Source organism: Hemiscyllium ocellatum, chromosome 8 (assembly GCF_020745735.1).
Source record: "Hemiscyllium ocellatum isolate sHemOce1 chromosome 8, sHemOce1.pat.X.cur, whole genome shotgun sequence".
NCBI lineage: Eukaryota > Metazoa > Chordata > Chondrichthyes > Orectolobiformes > Hemiscylliidae > Hemiscyllium > Hemiscyllium ocellatum.
In genome coordinates, this window is record NC_083408.1 from 32,709,171 (window position 1) to 32,730,563 (window position 21,393).

Consider the following 21,393-nt stretch of genomic DNA (forward strand, 5'->3'; position numbering starts at 1 on the left):
AAGCCAGTTCTGTATCCAAATGGCTAGTTCTCCCTGTATTCCATGAGATCTGACCTTGCTAATCAATCTCCCATGAGGAACCTTGTCGAACGCCTTGCTGAAGTCCATATAGATCACATCTACTGCTCTGCCCTTGTCAATCCTCTTTGTTACTTCTTCTAGAAACTCAATCAAGTTCATTACACGTTTTCCCACGCACAAAGCCATGCTGATCAGCCCTGATCATCCTTGCCTTTCCAAATGCATGTAAATCCTGTCCCTCAGGATTCCCTCCAATAACTTGCCCACCACTGATGTCAGGTTCACCAGTCTACAGATCCCTGCCTTTTCCATACCACCTCTCTGAAATAGTAGCACCACATTAGCCAACCTCCAGTCTTCTGGCACCTCTCCTGCGACTATCAATGATATAAATATCTCAGCAAGGAGCCCAATCACTTCCCTAGCTTCCCAGAGTTGTTGCGTAGCCCTGATCAGATCCTGTGGATTTATCCATGTTTATGTACTTTAAGACATTCAGCACCTCCTTCTCTGTAATATGGCCATTTTTCAAAATGTCACTATTTATTTATTCTATATGTTCTATATCTTCTCCACAGCAAACACCAATACAAAATACTTGTTTAGAATCTCTCCCATCTCATGCGGTTCCACACAGACTGCCTTGCTGATCTTTGAGGGGTCCTATTCTCTCCCTAGCTACCCTTTTGTCCTTAATATATTTATAAAATCCCACTGAATACATCTTAACCCTATTTGCCAAAGCTATCTCATGTTCCCTTTTCGCTCTCCTGATTTCCCTCTTAAGTATACTCCCACTACATTCTAAGGATTCACTCAATCTCTGCTGTCTATACTTGACGCATGCTTTCTTCTTCTTGTTAACCAAAACCTCAATTTCTTTCGTCATCCAGTATTCCCTATACCTACCAGCCTTAGTCCTATAGTACAATCCCAATAAGTTGATCATCCTTTCTTATTTCTCAGTTCCACCCAAATAATTTCTCTGGACGTATTCCCAAGAATATCCTAAGTACAGCCATAATGTTATCCCTAAATAAAAACGCCATGCCCATTCCTCTGTTGCCCCTCTTTCTACCCTTCCTATAACATTTGTTTCATGGAACACTGAACTGCCAGTCCTATCTATCCCTGAGCCACATCTCTGTAACTGATATGATATTCCAATCCCATGTTCCCAACCATGCCCTGCATTCATCTGCCTTCCCGGTTAGGCCTCTTGCATTGAAATAAATGCAGCTTAATCTATCGATGCTACCTCGCTCTCTGCTTTGTTCCTGTCTGCCCTGACTGTTTGACGTTTTCCTTTTCCCAAATGTACCAGTCTCAGACTGATCTATTTCCTCAACATCTCCCTGGGATACACATCTAACCTTACTAGTTTAAATCCTAAGCAGCTCTACCAAATCTCCCTGCCAGTATACTAGTCCCCTTCCAATTCAGATGCAATCTGTCCTTCTTATACAAGTCATTTTTACCCCAGAACAGATTCCAATGATCCAAAAATGTGAACCCTTTCCCCTTGCACCAGTTCCTCAGCCACACATTCATCTGCTGTATTCTCCTATCCTCACTAGCTCATAGCACCAGGAGTAGTCCTGATATTACTGCTCTCAAGGATCTCCTTTTTAAATTCCTCCCTAACTTCTCATATTCTCCTTTCAGAATATCATCCTTTTTCCTTCCAATGTCATTAGTTCAAATGTATACAACAACCTGCTGCTAGTCCCACTCCCCTTTGGAGAACATTCTGCACTCTGAGATAGCCTTAAGATCCTGGCACCATGGAAGCAAAAGACAATTTTCGTTACTTGCTGTCGGCCACAGAAACATCTGTGTCTCTGGCTAGATAGTCTCCTATCACAATTGATGGCTTGCAACCTGACATACCCCTCATTACATTAGAGGTAGTCTTGGCTGTTCGTGCTACATTCCCCAGAGAGTCAATCGCCCCCTACTTTTTCCAAAACAGCATACTTGTTAGAGATGGGAATAGCCACAAGAAACTCCAGCATTACCTGCCTACTTCTCCTACCTTTCCTGGTAGTAACCCATCTACCTGAATGTATCTCCGGTTGTTCTCCCTTCCTACAACAGTCATGCATCACAGTCTCTAGCTCCTGCAATTTCCTCATTGCCTCTAACTGCCACCACAACTGATCCATGCGATCTGATAGGATTCACAAATCAAACACACCTACCGCAGCCATAATAACTATTAACACAGAAATTCTCCCTAATCTCCAACATTCGAAAGGAAGAGCACATCATTCTACTAAAGGCTACATTTACACTTTAATAATCTACATACCCAGAAAATAGCACAGTCTTATTGCTCTAAAAAACACTGCTCCAGATTAAACTATAATCAAGACACAGATCTCAAAGCATATAATCAAAAAGAACCCAGTCTATTCACTATTAAAAAAAGACAACAAGGTTACACTTGAAAATCATGCACTTATCTGTTCCTCTGCTGTGAGAGTTCTCCCACACAGATTCCTCTATGGTCAGCTGTGAATTTCGCTGTTTGTTTCATTTTTTTGTAGACTCACTCCGATGTCCAGAAATACCTGAATTCAAACAGCAAAGGCAGTAGCTGTGCAGATTCACTGCTGTGCCAGACAGCAGTGTAGGTTTCTCTCTCTCTCTCTCACTCACTGACCATGTGGTTTCTGCCTTTGTCTCTCTTCCTACTTTTCAAAGTGCCATTGTTTAGATTTTTTTCCCCCCCACAAACTTCCAAAGCAATACAACAGCTTATAAAACAGTAATTACTGCTCATGGAATTCAAGGAAATCAACTCCAACATTGAAACTACCTCAAAAATAAAGCAGCAGCTCTTATAGCACAATTCTTTTTCCTGTCCTCCATCTTGGATTACCCAGAATCCGTGCTTGAATGATAACAAAACACAGCAGTAAACTTGGCTATTTAAATATAGTTAAATGCAAAGCATTTTACAAACCTGTTTGAGAATGTAATACTTTGAGGCTCTCTGTTCCTTGCGCAGCCCCAGGGTCCTCTTCAATTTTTCAAAGAGGTTTCTCATCACAAAGCGCCTCCGCCTCTCATTTACTGTATGTGCAGTCCGATATACCACCAGAGCATCCAGTTGGGCTTTTGCTTCTTTACTGAGATATGGGTTAGGTTTCTATTGGGGAAAAATACAGTACAGAATATTTCCATTAAGTACATTTCTGAAGTCACTTGCTATTCAATGAAACAGAATCTACAAAACCTCTGAAGGTTAACCTTTTACAACTGCAGACTTTCCAATAAATATTTCCATGAGTCTAACTAAAGTATGTAAACCCACACTGCTAAAAGAAACCAATTGCTATTCCAGTTTTAGTAGGCCTCCTACCCAACTTTTCATGTATAATCACTGTCTCTCTCAAAGATTAAACAAACTTTTTGGACTCTGAACCTTTCCCCACACTGATATTCTCTACATTATTGCTTACCTCCTTGGGTTTGGGTTCCTCCTCTGGGGCTTTTTTAATAAGGTACGGATTATGGAAGTGACATCTAGACACAAAATAAAACAAAGATTATTTTACACCACTCGTGGAGGCATAAAATAAATCTTGATACTTTCTCCTGACAAGAGATCTTGATATTTTCTCACTAACAAATTTTGCCAATGTCGAGACTGATCAATCAACTTCAACACAAAAGGAGACAAAACCTTAATACGTAAAAATTTAGAAGGAAGGGTGTTAAGTTAATCGCACAAGCAATGCTCAACTTCTCCAATTATTCAGAGTACATATGTATGAAACGTACCTAAATAAAACTTAATTCTAATTTCACATAATTTGCACACATCAGGCTGTTTCCATTATTTGTTCATGCTGATAATTTAGGATCCATTAAGCCAAAGCCTGGAAAAAGGCTTTTACAAACTTTCAGCGCAGCAAAATAGTAACAGAACTAAAGGAATATGAAATATAAGCATAAGACAAAGCTGCTTGGATGTTTAGGGTGTTATCATTAGGGCTTACTGGTTGCCACACCTTTTCCTACCCTGTACCTTGCTTGAACAGACAGATAAGGAATTTGGTCCAAAGCCCCTGTAGACTTTGTATAGGTCTGCAAGGGCAGTACAAGTTGTTTTGTCCTCAGATTTGTATTCTTTTAAAAGTGTAGAAAATCTCATCCACTGCTTCCACATCTTTTCATAATGCTAAGGAAAAGATTCTGTTCTAAAGAGTCATAACCAATTCAAAAGTTAACTCTGATTCTTCCTCCATAGATGCTGCTGGACCCAAGTTTCTCCAACACTCTGGGTTTGTTTAAGAAAAACACTGATCCTGTAGGAACTATAGCTGGAATATGCCTCCATTGTACAACAAAAGTTCAATAATTTTCATCGCCATCAGAATTAGGTCAATGGCTCGCCATACTTCTCTCATGCTACTTGTATTCATCCACCTATACAGAATTTAACCAGAAACCTTTGTTGCAGAGATGATGGTGCCGTGCAACTCTTGAAGATGGGACAAGCCCAATCATAACCAACAGGTGTGCGTGTATGAGTACTCGCATGTAGGTCCTCCAGGTGCTGTGTTCAGACACCTCAACTATTTACCATTTACATCAATGCCTTAGATGAGGGTAGTGAAGGCATAGTAGGATGATAAGCACAAAGAATGTTGTGAAGATGACATAAGGGAGGTCACAGAGAACACTGTAGCAGGCAAAAATCTGCCAAATGGATTTTAGCATCGCAAAATATGAAGATGTTCACTTTAACAGAGAAGTGAAGCAGATTGTTACTTGAACAGATAACAACAAGCAAAATCTGAAGTGTAGAGAGAATTAGATGTTGTCGTGGGATGGCACAGCAGCTCAGTGGTTAGCACTGCTCCCTCACGGTGCCAGGGACCAGAGTTTGATTCCAGCCTCAGACAACCCAGGTCTGCGTGGGTTTCCTCCAAGTATTCCTTTTCCTCCCATAATCCAAACATGTGCAGGTTAGGTTAATTGGCCATATAGTGTAGGTTAAGTGCATTAGCCGGGGTAAATGTAGAATAATAAAATAGGGGAATGGGTCTGGGTGGATTACTCTTTGGAGGGTCAGTGTGCACTTGTTGGGGCAAATGGCCTGTTTCCACACTGTAGGGATCCTGTGATTCTAGTGCGTGAGTCACAAAAAGTTTGTACACAGGTGAAGCATGTAACTGCGAAGCAAATAAGATGGCATCCTTTATTGAGATGAACGGGACATAATGGTAAGGATAGAAAATGCTAGAAAAAGCTCAGATCTGGTGGTATCTATGGACAGAAAGTGTGTGTAAATTTTTCAAGTTAAATATAGGTCTTCTTGGGAACTCAAAAAAAAGTTGGTAAATGAGGATTGTTACACAGTTAACAAAAGCGGTTGGATGAACAGTGGAATAGATGGTGAGGGTACCCAAAACAAAAGGGAAATGGCTGTAGAGATACAATTGAAGAATAGCTGTGCATGAATGGTTGGTGCTAACAGCAGAACGTAAATAACTCTGCTGAAAGCAAGCCAACTTAATAAGACTGCGTGTCTGTCTCTCTTCATTGGTGTCTCTGCAACAAAATGGAGAATTTCGACAGTCTGAAGTGGTTGAACTAACTGTCGTGTACTGATAGTAGTGAAATGCCTTAATCAAAAAATGAGGCGATGTTTCTTCAGCCCCTGCAACTTAGAACTGTTTTGGGTTTGAAATGGTAATTTCATTCCTCCCCCTCCCCTGCCCCCACCCCAGACAGATTCTACCAAATCTGAGTTTGTTATAAAAGGCATTAATGAAACCACATCAGAAATATTGTGTGCAGCTTTTGTCTCCTTATTTGAAGGAAGGAGATGATATGTCAGAAGTAGTTCTAAGGTGGTTTACTGGTTCTGTAACTAGAATGACTTGGATCCTCTAAGGGTAGATTGGACAGGCTAGGCTCGATTCCACTCCAGAAGTGTGAGGGGTAACATGACTGAAGTACATAAGATCCTAAATTGACATGGTGGACATGGAAAGGATGTTTACTCTTACTGGCAAGTTCAGAACTAGAGGGCACAATTTTAAAATTAAGAGATCAGCCATTTTGAATAAGGAGAAAAATGGTTTTCTGAGTGTAGTATGACTTTAGAACACATTGTCTCAGAAGGCAGTAGAAGTGAGGTCATTTAATAATTTGAAAACATGGGTGGCTAAGTTCTTGTGTGAGGGAATCAAAGGTTATCTAGTTGATAAAAATGTTACATTTCAAACACACATAGATCAGCCAAGACCTTACAGAAAAAAAAATGGGACTGCTCATAATTTTTATGTTCCTTAAGTACTATTTACACAAAAGTAAGTCATGCAATATCAAATGAAAGGTACAGTTACACAAAAATGCAAGCCAGCATTCAATGCCTTTTCAATTAAAAACACACTTTCATACTTGGCTTTGGTACGATGGTGGGAAGCAGAAGCAATAAGACGAGCAATATTGATTTTCTCAGAGAGTTCGTCCACTGTCTCAATATCCACAGCCTCTTCACTGGAGGTTGAGTCAAACTGCAAATGAGGTTTTCAAAAAGTTAAAGACTATAAACAGTAGAAAAAATTCTAATCACTCTCACAACAGAACATCCCCAACCTGTATTTGATATGACAAACGGAGGACAAAACTGAAATTCAAAGTAACTACATTACACAACAAAATAAAATTTTTTGCAGGTCCAAATACAAGCCCGTTCTTCAAGGGATTAACAAATCAAGCTATAACTACCACAATAACACAAGAATCCTGAATTTTATTAAAAGTTTTAATAAGTCAAATTTAAGAGGTCAATCTGTTTCACGTCATTATCAAAGACCTACATGATATAACTCATTCAAATTTACAAATCATGGGAAATGGCTATTGCAGGCTATGCCAACATTTATTGCTCATCTCTCACTGCTTTTGAGAAGGTGATGGCAAGTTACCTTATTGAAGTATTGAATTCCATATGATGTAGGCATACTCATGGTGTTGCAAAGGAGGAATTTTCAGGATTTTGACCCAGGGACAGTGAAGGAGCGGAGTTATAGTTGCAAGTCAGAATGGTGAGTGGCTTGGATGGAATTCGTAAGTGGTGGTGCTCCTGCATATCCAATTTTCTCCTTATAGGTGAGAGATTTCAGGCTTGTGTCATGAGCTTTAGAGAGTTGTTGCAGTGCACCTCTTTGAAGGTACAAACTATCCATGTGCAATAATGATAGAAAGTGTATTGAAAATTTTAGATGCCCAATCAAGCAGATAGCTTTGTTCTAGGTGTCAAAACCCTTAGGTGTTGTTGGAGGCAAGTAACATTCAGGCTAGGGGATAGCATTCCAGCATACTCCTAACTTGTGCTTTGTAGTGTGAGACAGGATTTGAGTCGTCAGGAAGTAAGTTACTCATCACAGAATATCCAGTCCCTAATCTGCCGTTATTACCACATTACTTATCTGGCCGAGCAATTTCAGTTTCTGGTCAACGAGAACCCCAGGATGATGATAATGCTGGAATTCATTATTGATTAAGTAATGTCAGGGCATGAAGGCTGGATTCTTTTTTGTTGGGAGATGGTCATTGCCTGGCATTCGAGTAGCAAGTAACATTGTTGCCACACATCAATCCAAGCCTGTATGTTGCCTGTATCTTGCTGCTTTTGACATGAACTATTTCAGTATCGGTTCAACACCATTTGTGACATCTCAATGTTTGCTGATAACTGCATAATATCATCTCTGGCTTTACATGGAGATGGCTGGGCCAAGGACACTACTCTAACACCGGCAGTGATGTCCTATGGCTAAGACGATCAACTGCCACAACCACAACACTTATAAATTTATGCTAGTATGAAACAGATTCAAACTCTCCTGATCTCCACCCGCGCCCCCGACTCCCATCAACTTCAGCTTTGCTAGCAGTACAGTATCCTAATGCCACAAATGGCTACATGCAGAGCTTAGATACAAGCTGCTGGTTGTGGGAATACTAATAGCTCGCTCTGTTTAGCTCATGCTGGTTATTTATTCAATTTAAGTTGCTGAGCATGCAAGTAGTCCCATGCTATAGCTTCATTAGGGTGACATCTCATTTTTCACTATGACTGGAACTGCTCCTTGCATGTCCTCCTCCACTATTCATTAAATTAGAGTTGATCCCCTGGCTTGATGGCAATGGTGGAGTAGGCAATGAGATGGAAAATTGTGATTGAATAACATTCTTTTGCTGCTGATGGCCTATAATGCCTCATGGATGTCCAACTCTGAGTTGGTAGCGCTACTCACGCTGTCTAGTTTAACGAAGCAGTAATACTACAATTCTTTATGAAGGATGTTCTTAATGGCAAGATGAGACATTGTCTCCACAAGGACGGTGTGGAGTCCACTTCTGCTGATACAGACATGGAGAGATGCATGTGCTACAATTAGAGAATGAGATCAACAGATTTTCCCCCTCCCTTCACTGGTTCTATCACTATATGCCACAGACTTAATCTCGCAGGCATAGCCTTAAGGATTCAGCCAGCTCAGATCAATAATGGTGTTACCAAGCCAATTTTGACAGCAGACAATGAAATCCCACAGCCAGAGTACATTCTATGCTATTACCATTCTAGGTTCATCCTCCAAGCAGTGCTCAACATGAAGGAGAACTAAGTCAGTTTAGACTGAGTGTAAATGGTCATTAGTTGCAAGTTTCCTTCCCCATGTTTAATCTGATACCAGGAGACTTCATGGGGTCTACAACCAACATTGAGGGCTCCCAGAGCAACTCTCTCACAATTGGATATCACTGTGCACCACCTGTGGTGGGTCCATCCTACTGATGTAAAAAGGCACACCCAGAGATATCGATAATGGTATTCAGAGCATTGTCTGTGAAGAATGATTCTGTGAACGGACTGTCAGGCTATTGCTTAGTGCGAGTTTAGTGTGTGTGGTGCAAGTGAGAGAGTGTGTCAGTTCAGTTTCCAGTGCTTCGGCTGTCCAGTTTCATTTCTTTTATCAGACTTTGTAATGATTTGCTTCAATGCTGATATAATTTCTCAATGCCAATGAACAATTAATTACATTACTAGCAGACCTGCCAAGTCATAGAGACATACAGCACGGAAACAGACCTTTTGATCCAATTCGTCTGTGCCGACCAGATATCTTAGATTAACCTAGTCCCATTTGTCAGCACTTGGGCCATATTCCTCTAAATGCTCCTCATTCATTTAGGCATCCAGATGCCTTTTAATTGTTGTAATCGTACCAGCCTCCACTACTTCCTCTGACAGCTCATTCTCACCCTAAACCTACACCCTCTTGTTTTAGGCACCTCAACCTAGGGGAAAAGACCTTACCTATTTACCCTATCCATGCCCCTCATGATTTCATAAACCTCTATAAAGGTCACCCCTCAGCCTACAACACTCCAGGGAAAATAGCCCAACCGATTCAGACTCTCCCTATAGCTCAAACCCTCCAATCCTGGCAACATCCTTGTAAATCTTTTCTGAACGCTTTCAACAATTCAAATATTTCTTTAATCTGTAAGTATTTTCATTTTATTATTGATGACAAACACCTTTCAAAGAGCTGGTACCCAAGAATGTATCCTCAACCAATGAGAACATGTTTTTGAATTGTTATTAAATGATTTCTTGGTGACTGTACAACTAAAGAATTAAAGTTTGCACGAAAAGCCTCACCTTGCTAGCTTTACTATATGTAGTACCGACGTGACTGAAGAACTAAAGATGCATCATGTCACAGGCTACTGAGCAACAGTAAACCCATGGAGAACATACAGCAATACAGATGCTTCCCTTTTACACAGAAGTCAAATGAAAGCGTTTTTGATTATACAGGTAATTAAGGATTTATACTCCTTCATGCATTTTCCATCCAAGCAGCACTAACGTAAGTGGGAACTGGGGAAAATTCTACCAAATGGAGTCAAACTTAGCACAAAAGCTGTTGTTGGTCAGTAATCTCAGTCCCAGGACATCACTATGGGAGTTACTCAATGTAGCATCCAAGGACAAAAGCTCAGTTGCTTCAATGATCTTCCCTCTAAGGTCAGAAGTGGGAATGCTGCACAAATGTTCAGCACCATTTAGGACTTCTTGGATACTACAGCAGACTACGTTCCTTTGTGGGAAGACCTAAACAATATCCAGGCTGACGAGACGTAACACTGGCACCGAATGCCAGGCAATGACCACCCCCTAAAAGAGAAAATCTAACCTCTTGACAGTCAGTCAATGGCATTACCATTGCTACAGCTCCACTACCATCATCATGGGAGCTTCCACTGGGTAAAAACTGAATTAGACTGGTCATACAAATCCTATGGCTACAAGAAAATATTAGAGGCTGGGAATCGTGTAACAGTAACTCACCTTCTGGCACAACTCCAGAATGGAATGATGGAATATTCCCTATGTGCCTGGATAAATGTAGCTCCAACAACACAAAGCTTTGACAGCATCCAGGACAAAGCAGCGTACTTGATTTGCACATTTATAGACAACCACACCCAAACAACTGATACCCTGACCCTCAGTTTGTATCATCTACAAAAGGTACTGCAGAAATTCACTGCAATTGAGCTAGACTTGAGGCGTGCCTTCTTGACCTGCCTAACATTAAGTTGTGGTAATGGTTTGGCATCCTCAAATAATCTGGATGCCTACTTGGAGGAAAGACGATTCTCAGTTTGTGAGCACAACTGGAAATAGTCAGTTGTTACCCAAATGTTCCTCAATGGATTCACGCTTTATGTCCATAGAATCCAAATTTCAATATTAAAAATTGAACCATAACCCATCAACTAATGGGAACAATAACAACATTACTCCAATAGTAAAATATAAATAGTGAGATAATGTGAAGCCAGCTATTGTGTTACCGACTAAAGTAAGCACTCACCATTTTCTCAATATCTATCTCCTCTATATCACTTGGAATCTCACCATCCTCCATGTCACTCGGAGAGTCCGTATCCTTATCTGATTCCAGGTTGTTTATATACTGCATATCTGAATCAAGGTCCATAAATTCCTCACTTTCTGAATCATTTTGGATATCTTCTTCACAGTTAAAGGAAGTATCAGAAGTATTTGTTCTACTACAGCCTTTTGTCTTCATCTGCAATCTCTCAGGTTGCAGGTCATTTTGCTCTTTTGTACTGCATGGATTATCTGGTTTCTTTCCGATTGTTAGAGGGTTAGCTTCTGAGACATCTTGTTCAGCAACCAATTCTTTGCCAGGTCCCAGGGCATTCTCCTGCAAAGAACTTACATTCTCACTTTCTTTCACAATGTGCATTTCACTGGTGTACAAATGGTCAGCCAGCTCTACAAAAGAGCTTCCATTCTCATTTTCTTTCATATTGTGCATTTCACTGGTGTACGAATGGTCAGCCAACTCTGCAGGGGTGGACTTTTCTAGCCCAGCTTTCTGGTCCAAAGAATCAGCTTCCATCTCATCATCCACCTCACTTAAGGAAGGGGAGGAATGTGCTGCTTCAGACTTGTCTCCCAGTTTAGCTTCTGGTAAAGGGTCAGCACAGACATGGTCCTCTCCAGGAGAATGTTCAGTCACCGTTGTTTCAACAAGCTCAGAGCCTGCAACATGAATATCTTCAAGGCCAGCTTCAGTCAGCTGTTCTTCTGAGATGCTATTGCTATCCTGGTTTGAAACGTTCTCCGATTCCTCTCCTTTACTGCTTTTCTCACTGTCTGTTTTTTCAGTCAAAGGCACACCAGGTTGAGGACTCACAAACCTCAGTGGCCCCCCAGTGGTTATGATGGTGTTTGGTAAAAGTTTCTGCCCTGGTGGTAACTGTAGCAAAGCAAATCCCATTGGCTGTAAGGGAACCAGATTGCCTGCACAGACAGGATTACTAGTCGTATCAACAGGATTACTGGCTGCATTAACAGTTATAAACTTTGTCTGTGGTGTAGTTACAATGGGAACAGCCATGCCCACAGGGTTAACAGGCGTAGCAGCAGAGGACACCTTTAATGCAACAGGAATGGCTTTTGTAAAAGGAATAATACGTGGCCTTCCTCTTTGTGGTATTATCCCTTGTTGAACAATGCGAGGTGGAACATTACTACTGGGAGGTGCTGCAGAAGTTTTTGTAGGTGTAGGGAAGCGGATTCCTCCTGTGGAACCTGAAGTGTGAAAAGAAATCGTTAACTAAAGAATTTCAAGATTTCCACACTGGAAGTAAAAGTTTACATGAATCTAATTATATAATATTACTTGTCGGGATGTACTACACATTCTTTCTTGTAGTGCTAAGTTCACTATCAAATCTTTGCAATGAAACAAAGAACTGAGGATGCTACAGATCTGAAACACAAAAGAAATTGCTGGAGAAACTCAACAGATCTGGCAGCACCTGTGCAGAGAAAACAGTTTCAAGTCCAGTGACCAACCTTCTGAAGAACGGTTACTGGACTCAAAACATTAATTGTTTTCTTTCTACAGATTCTGCCAGAACCTGTTGAGTTTCTCCAGCAATTTCTATTTTTGCGCGAATCAAATCTTTGTTTCCCCATATCTACTTCTTTAGAGGTAATCATAAAAGTCTGAATTAAAATCCCATGATGTTTCTATTTGCACCATTGCAATATTTTCGTTGTCGTGCTCAGATTTTTTTTCTAGAACCGAAATTAAGCTGTACTCTTATTTGAGAAAATAATCACTTTTGATGATTCAGCAATCGTTCATTGGAACATTCAAATGTAGCAACATTTAGCATGAAAGTCTCATTTATGTGATAAAATATGCAAAAAGTGGGAATGAAGACTTCTGATTTGTGTCACTCATGGCAGTCAAGAGTATTTTCTTACCATTTTGAGATTTTTTTTACTTCGAAACAAAAGACAATTCTCTACAGAACACACATACGATACCAATAAGATTATTTATGTCCATCTGGCTAACTCAGTTTAAAAAATGGAATACAAAATCTACTACTGAAATCTCATACAATTCCTACATATTAGGAGGATTACTTTCCTTCACACTGATCCAGTTAGGATAAAACAATGCTCTAAGGATCAGCATTATACCCAACACTTATGTGTAAACCAATGATGTTTCAACACCATTTCTAGTTCCAGCTGGATGGTGGGAGCATCTCAAGTGGAGTGATTGAGAAAACTGGATCTAGAGTTGAAAAGAATGAGAAACGAATGCATTGAAACACACTTTCTCTGGCTGGTGAGTCCAGAACTGAGGGATACAATCTCAGAATATTTCAGGAGGAATTACTTTCCTCAGAGGATGGTGCATCTTTGGAATTCTCTGCTCCACATAGCTCAATTACAGAGTCTGTTCAAGAAAAATAAATGGATTTCTGGATGCTAATGTCAGGAGATATGGAAATATTGGGGAAAATGGCAATAAAAGTTAGGTGATGAGTCATAATTAGCTTGAACAGCAAGGCTGGCCTATTGACATATAGGTGTACAGCATGCAAACAGATCCTTTGGTCCAACTCGTCTATGCCTACCAGACATCTCAAATTAATCTAATCCCATTTGCCAGCATTTGGCCCATATCCCTCTGTGGCCTTCCTATTCGTGTACCTATCTGGATATCTTTTACATGTTGTAATTGTACCAACCGCCACCACTTCCTCTGGCAGCTCATTCCTTACACACGCCACCCTCTGCGTGAAACAATTGCCCCTCAGGTGCCTTTTAAACATTTCCTTCCCCTTAAACCTAGGCAGTCTAGTTTTGGACTCCCCTACCCCAAGAAAAAGACCTTGGCTATTCAACCTATCCATGCCCCTCATGATTTAATAGACCTTTATAAGCTCACCGCTCAGCCTCAGACAGTCCAGGGAAAATGGCCCCAGCTTCTCCCTTTAGCTTAAACACTTCAACTCTAGCACATTCTTCTAAATATTTTCTGAACACTTTCAAGTTTCACACTGATGAGACGAATGGCCTATGTTTAATGGGAAAAGGTGTGGGAGATAAAATCATTTAATGACAAAAAAAATTGAACTGACGTACAGAAAAGTAAAGGGTGACCTAATTCTGTTATTTACTATGATTAAAGGAATGTTTAGGGCTGCTGTAGATAGATAATTCCCTCTAGCGGGTGGTGGAAGAAAAATGTTTTTGGAAGGGATGTGGCATGTGGAGAAGACGGTCTACATTATCAGGCATTAGCTTAAATTTAGAAAGGAACAATAGATTTTATTTATCATTTCTCAACTTCCTAACCTGAAATGGATATGTTTCCATCCTTTCAATTTACAATTCTCCCTGATACATTGGTGGCAAATAGGTAATTTCATCTCTATCCCCATATCCAAAAAAGGTCCCAGCATCAATCTTTGAAACACTCCCTACGTAGTTAAACACCATTCCGAAGCAGCTCCTTTGATACAACCAGTTGTGAAACCAACTCTTTAACCGTTCAAAGTTATATGCTTTTCTACAATGAGAACTAGGTTCACGTGGCACTGTAACAAAATTTCTTGGCGAAATCTCAAACAATATCCATGGAGTTTGAAGAACTCCACAATTCACTTGCCAAGCATGGTCTTCTCCCCCTAAAGTTAAGTTATTCTGTGACTTCATACTTATTTTACAATGTGCCCTCTAACATTTCATCAATAACAGGTGTCAAGATCATCACCAATGGTTGCCAAAGAAATCACTTTGTTAAGAGACACACTAAAGGCAAGATCTCGGTCAGAATCCTTTGCAGCAGTTCTTTTGTCTTGCATCAAGCAAGCTGTGGGCTTATTTCAAAATAAGGATATCTTTTTGAACAAAAAGTGAATTTAACAAGTCCGTACTAAGACTTGAAGACTGAATTCACCTGGATTCCGTAGGTTAAGTGAGACCATCTGGTGGAGATTTGGACGAGCCCCAGAACCAACATTTGTTAAAGGCACAAGTTGAATGATCTGGCCATTTGGATGTCGGAAGAGGTTCCCATCTGGACATTTTAGGGGCTGTAGTATCAATTTCTGCCCAGGTGAGAGTTGCAGATTCTGGACAGGCCGGATTGAAGATGTTCCAGACTGTGTTGGGATCAAAAGCAACCGTGGTCCATTGGTTTTCACAGCTTTAGAAGAATCAGATGTAACTGAATTGGCAGCTTCAGGCTGTTTAGGTATCCCTGACATAACAAAACACCACATTAGTTAGTTTGATTCATTCAAATCTACTTAGTTACAATTATAGAAATGCTGATGTAAAGACATGTCTTAAATAATGCACAAGTGGAAGAATCAGCTCTGCAGTGAGTTGGTCAAAGAGTTGGTCAGCATTTGTCGAACAGTGGCAACATACAGGCAAGCTCTTCAGGGCAGGAAAGGAAATTGTCAAGAAGATAGGAAAGCAAGGGAAAAACAAAGTTTCAGAGATAATGGTGCACTTAGTGAAATAAATCCTGAACTAATATTCAGAGCCACTGAAAGTATACAACCTTTATATATCTTTATAGGTGGCAGACTTTCTTGGACTAAAGTGAGATTTTTGAGGCTATAATTACTAGGAGGAACTTAAAAATATTGAGGAACCAAATTATCTTGGGCCCAATCCAGTGGGTGGAAAATGGAGCTAGCAATGGAGGATACTTGCTGGAGATCTATTATTTCAGCCTCAGACATTACTGCAGGAGTTCCTCAGTTTCAACTGCTTCAATAATGGCCTTTCTTCCACCATAAAGGCAGAAGTGGGGACATTCACTGATGATCACAAAATGTTCAGTACTAGTCACACATCCTCAGACACTGAAGCAATCTTTATCCTAATGCACCAGGACCCGGATACATTTTGGCTTCAGCTAGAAGTGGCAAGTGACAAAATACCTGCATCACAAAGTGCCAGGTCATCTCCAACAAGGAGGAATCTAACAGTTTCCCTTGACATTCAAAGATCTTACTTGGAGTCAATATTCTAATCAGACAAAAGTAGGTCAGAGGCTAGGAATATTGAAGTGAGTAACTCACCTTCTAACCCCCAAAGTCTGTCCACCAACTACAAGATACAACTCTGGAGCATGAGCAAAATTCTCTCCACTTTCCTGGATAGCTATAGCTCCAAAAATACTCAAAGCAACAAAGGACACAGCAACCTAGTTGATTGGCATCCCATCTACCATCTTCAACATTCACTCTATTCAGTACAATACAGTGACATTAGTGTGTAACACCTACAAAATGCACTGCAGCAATTCAACACAGCTCCTTCAAAACCTCTGTCAAGGGCAGAAGATACAAGGAAGCACCATCACCTGCAAGTTCCTTAAGTCACACATCATCTTGATGTGGAATTATATGTGAAGGAATAGCAAGATGCTACGTCAGAATCTTGGAACTCCCTCTTTAAACAGTTGTGTATGTGCACCTGCCACTGGAGCTTGCATGAGTTAGGAACAGAAATAAACCAGCCTGTTGAGCCTTCCCCACCATTTACTACAAACATAACTGACCAAAACCTTCAATGCTTCTTATCACACTTTCCCCATAACCCTTTACACCACTGACCACCAGAAATTTATCAACCTCCACTTTAAATATGCTCAAAAGCTGAACTTCCACAGTCTTCTAGGATACAGAACTTCAACCATTCGCTACCCTTACCTCAGTGCTAAATGCATTCCTCTTAAATTTTCTCTCTTGGTTCTAGATGTCCCAATCAAGGTAAACATCTTACTTGCATCTACTGTTTATCCCTTTAAGTATTCTGGAAGTCTCAATTAGATTAGATGAGATTCCCTCTTGTTGCAACAGGCCCTTCGGCCCAACAACACTATGGGCAATTTTACATGGCCAATTCACCTGACCTGCACATCTTTGGACTGTAGGATGAAACCCATGCAGACATGGGGACAACATACAAACTCCACAGTCAGTTGCCAGAGGCTGGAATCGAACCTGGGTCCCTGGTGCTGTGAGGTAGCAGTGCTAACCACTGAACCACCGTGCCGCCCTTAATGCTAGTTGGTGGCACTATGAGGTACTGGACCAAGAATGACCTGAAATCTTGGGAGCACTGTTCACCGCTCATTCTTTGAAACTCTAGAGAATACAGGTCCAGTTTGGCCAATCTCTATTCATAGTTCTCTCCCACCCCATCCCAAGTATAATTTTTCTTTGTACTTCCTCCAAGGCAATAATATCCTTTCTGAAATAACGAGATCAAAACTGCAGTTCAAGGAAGAAACTCACCATCAACTTTGCAAGGGTGATCAGCACCAGAAATGCTGGCCTATTCAGCAAAATCTATATCATGTAATTAAATGACAAAAAAAACCTGGAGTTTGATATCAGGGAAAGTTTCCCCTGAAGTAGTGACTAAAAGTTAACAGGCTTTCCTTTATGCTTTTTCATCAAGAAGTTAGAATTATTAGTAATTGGCAAAGCAGAAGTTGAGACTGCACCACTGAATGGTTTTGATGTGTGTTCCTGTAACCAAATTATACTTTTTAAATTTTCCTTGAATAGTTTACTTCAGGAACACAGTACGTTTTGGACATAGGCATTCAATCCATCGGCAACACGAAACATTTTGAGTGTTGCCACATTATGTAAAGTATTAGGTTCACAGAAGTTTTAAGCATTCTCAAATAAATTCAGCAGAAGTTGGGAGAAATTCAGATCTGGCAGCATCTGTGGAGAAAGAGTTAACATTGAATTCAAGAACTCTTTAGAAGTCATACAAGACTTAAAAGGTGAACTCTGTTTCTTGTTCCACAGATGTTGTCACACCCGAGTTTCTCCAGCATTTTGTTTTTATTTCAGATCTTCAGCATCTGCAGTACTTTACTTTTATTTGAATAAATTGCTTTTGAGACATAAATGGCTAAAATCAAGACTCAAGCTTTAAGAATGTCTACAGCTCTAATCTCATTGCAGCATGCAGGCAAGATTAAAATAGGAGGCAGGTAGGCGAGAAGAGAACAGCAGCAACACAAGGAATGCATAACATAACGGGGATATGGATTAAGGATTTAAAATGGGCATTTTTACTCCAACATTTACAGAATGCAGCAACTGGGAAAATCCACATATAGTGACGGCCTTGCTGAGATCCATCCAGCAACCATCTCAGGCTGAATAAGGTTGTTTTGAGATGCGGGTGTGTAATGGGAATCAAACAACAGATTCAGATCTGTTTTGAAAGATTTGATAGGAAAAAAAATGTCAGTACACAATCTTGGAAAAGCACTTAGCTGCTTGAAATGGCAGTTTTCTCTTGTCTTCAGTTGCCAGATTTCCCAAGTCCTAGGAAACCCAATCGATAGCTGAAGTCCAAAGTGTTGCTAAAATCTGGTGCTCCGGGTACATTAACATGTTATAGTCACCAGTCTGCCTCCCAAGATTAGATTACTTGTCAGACTCCATGTTACATCAAATCAAAAGTAGATAGAATTGTGACAGGCCTAGTTAAGGCTGTTCACTATTTTGAACTTTCTCAGCCCTCAACAGACTAAGGTGTTAAGATTTCCTCTTTTCCCTTAATTCCCCGTTCATCAGTGATCTTGAATCTTACAATGAAACACACAGAAATCTAACTCAAATGCCAATTGTACAGCTGTATAAATAAAAGTGAAGCATACCTGTGGTATTATTTGGTGTTGCTGATACTGACATTATGGTTGTTTTTGTATTCACAGTATTGGTTAGAGCAACAGTGTTCATGGTAGAGGAGCTGGGCGAGATCACTGGAGATAACATTGTCCTGACTCCTGAAGCACTTGCTGAGATCACTGCAACTAGAGTTGTTGCTGTACTTTTCGCAGGAGTTTCAACTTCACTTGTAGATACATCTCTCTGCTCTGAAAGTCTCTGTACTGTCAGTAGGGCAGAAGATGGCGGCCCTACAGCACCTGTGGTCTGAGTGTTATTTGGGGAGCGGTTACCAGTGGTTACTGAAACAGACAAGTCATTGCTTTGTGATTGACCAGCTACAAAAGGGAGTGTGTTTGGGCCAGCTGCCATAACCACTAATGTTGATATCAGAGAAGGACCAGCTAGTGTAGCAATGCTGACTGCTGGTAATGTGGACAATGGAGTGCCACCCTGCTGTCTACCAAGCACTGGCTGCAATGAACTGAAGCAGGATTTCGACTTTTGCAGACCTCCATCTTTCTTTATTACAAGGCGAGTGTAGCTATCAGGTATTGCATGACTGCCTGAGAACGAGAAAGGAAGGTGCAGAATAAGTAAAAACAAAAAAATTGATACCTGATTATAATGAATAGCACAGAAAGCTGTCAGGAGCATGGTAAATTGCAATCTTATTACAATTATTATTTTGCTAACTCTCATGCTCCTAGCTATGCTGTCCAGCAGCTGGTCAGATTTGCTAGGAACTGGCCGATAAAGAAGAATGGCTAATTGACCTTGAGAAATGTGGCTTTCAACTGTAGTTCTGACATTATGGCATCCTTAGACATTCCATCTTACTATTCACTACTGTGCTCCTTCTGTAAACATTGAAGCATGAAAAGACCAACTCCCCTCTTCAGCCAGACAACAGAAAACACCATAACAAAAGTCAACTATCTCAACACACAATTTAATCATCTCACCTCCACTAGTTTTACTACTCCATACAATGTAGTAAAAACCTCTACTTTTAGCAGACTAAAAGAGGAGAAACTCATTTGCGCAGCACTGTTCCTGGTAGTGCTGAGTTATGCTAATCCTCTGGGGGAAGACAATGCCAGGAGTTACTTTAAAGAGCAGTGTCCTCCAATGATATCCTGGAGGAATGTTCCGTTACAGCCCATACACTATCTGGCCCAGGGAACCTAAAGAATGTGTAGCATAACATTACGTAAAAAAGAGATTCAACCTTTAATTTTTTTTCTAACTTGAGTTAAATTACAATTATCTAACACATGCCCATCACGTTCTGTTCCATGTCATTTAGATCCCTGCATTTTTCACTACTTCTAATTAACTATTAATCCATGATTTGTTGATCTGTAATTTTTTCAGGAATTATCCTTACCTGTGGCTTTGTTACCAGAAGTAGCATCAATGGTATTTTGAAATTCTTTGCTGTCAATGGATATGGTGCAAAACATTGGTTGCTTCGAGGCAGGTTGAGTTGTGTTTGAAGAGATAGTTGTATCTGAGAAAGGTTTCTCAAATAATTCAGTGGACTTCAATGTTCTTTTAAGGTTAGCAATCACCTTATTAACTGAATGCAGTGCTCCAACCTGACCTAGTGTCAACTTTGTCTCACTATTTTCATTTCCACTGATCTAATCAAAAGAAATAAAGACAAAATAGAGAAATGGGAAAACTTGTTCAACAGTCCCAAAACGGTCTATCAGTGATAGGAAAGTCTGTAAACAGAAATAATTTTAAAATTCAAAAATATTTTATGGAAATCAATATTTAACTTGGTTTACATTTGTTTTATATGAATTAATAGTACTTCATTTCATTTACAAATGAGTTATTACGGCTTTAAGCTGTATGTGAACTACATCACCTTCCTCTCCCCTCCTTCTACATACCTGGATCAAGCCGGTTTTAATGGAAGCGGGCAAATCAGCATTATATACTGGCTTTCCCTTATTAGCCACTTGTGAGCTTAAATGAAAGCTGGTTAGCTGACTTTTCCCTGTAATGTGACTGTTAGGTGTTTCTTTTGGTGCAATTGGTCGTGTTTCAGGCAGCTTGCGCCAAGAGGATTGGGAGACCTTCTGAATGGACATCGTGTGAACTGACATTTTTCCTTCTCTCTCCCTGATTCCTGGCTGAGTAATCTTCACTAAGGAGCTATAAATCGGTGCACCTTCAGGTGAAAGGGCTTGGTTGTTTTCACAATTTGACATGATCTCAAGAAGGAAGTTCCCAGTATATATTTTTTCCGAAGTCCCTTTATTGACGGTGTGGCATGCAATCACTTTAAGGATATTTACACGCTCTGCTTCCCAATTGCAATTTGAAATTATCTCAATCAGCTTAGGTGCATTTTTAGACTCCGCTGTCTGTTGCTCTGTTGATGGACATTCTGCAGTCTCTTTCTGAGGACTATCACATTGTGCATCCAAGTCCATATCCTGGGTTGTCTTTGATTTGCACATCTCCGAAGGATTTGGTGACATTGAATCACTCTCAGAATCTTCCAATTTCTCAAAGTCCAACACTAGATAAGCCAAACAAAGTGATTGATTTTTTAAAAAAAAGAGTTTTGAATGACATGCTCAGGTCATGCACAGAACACAATCTCTATAAAGGTCAAGTTTTGGTGATATAATTCAGATCACAATTGTTAAGGTCTCCTCAGTTTTAAAAATGTCTTCACTACTCAGATACATTTTAACAACCAGAAACTATCAATAAACTATTAGATGTCTGTAAGCAAACAACTCT

The 21,393-nt window shown here is 40.2% G+C and overlaps 1 protein-coding gene across 2 annotated transcripts in view; it reads right to left on the reverse strand.

The window, feature by feature from the left end:
- mgaa (MAX dimerization protein MGA a) overlaps positions 1–21,393 on the reverse strand; it is a 105,196-nt gene that overhangs the window by 31,983 nt on the left and 51,820 nt on the right. For both annotated transcript variants that reach the window (XM_060828800.1, XM_060828798.1), the window contains exons 13-20: positions 20,532–21,166; positions 20,018–20,273; positions 18,618–19,193; positions 14,868–15,170; positions 10,941–12,190; positions 6,442–6,557; positions 3,489–3,552; positions 2,990–3,175 (exon numbers count right to left, since the gene is read on the reverse strand). In XM_060828800.1, coding sequence (XP_060684783.1) covers positions 2,990–3,175; positions 3,489–3,552; positions 6,442–6,557; positions 10,941–12,190; positions 14,868–15,170; positions 18,618–19,193; positions 20,018–20,273; positions 20,532–21,166 — 3,386 coding nt within the window. The remainder of the gene's footprint in view (positions 1–2,989; positions 3,176–3,488; positions 3,553–6,441; positions 6,558–10,940; positions 12,191–14,867; positions 15,171–18,617; positions 19,194–20,017; positions 20,274–20,531; positions 21,167–21,393) is intronic.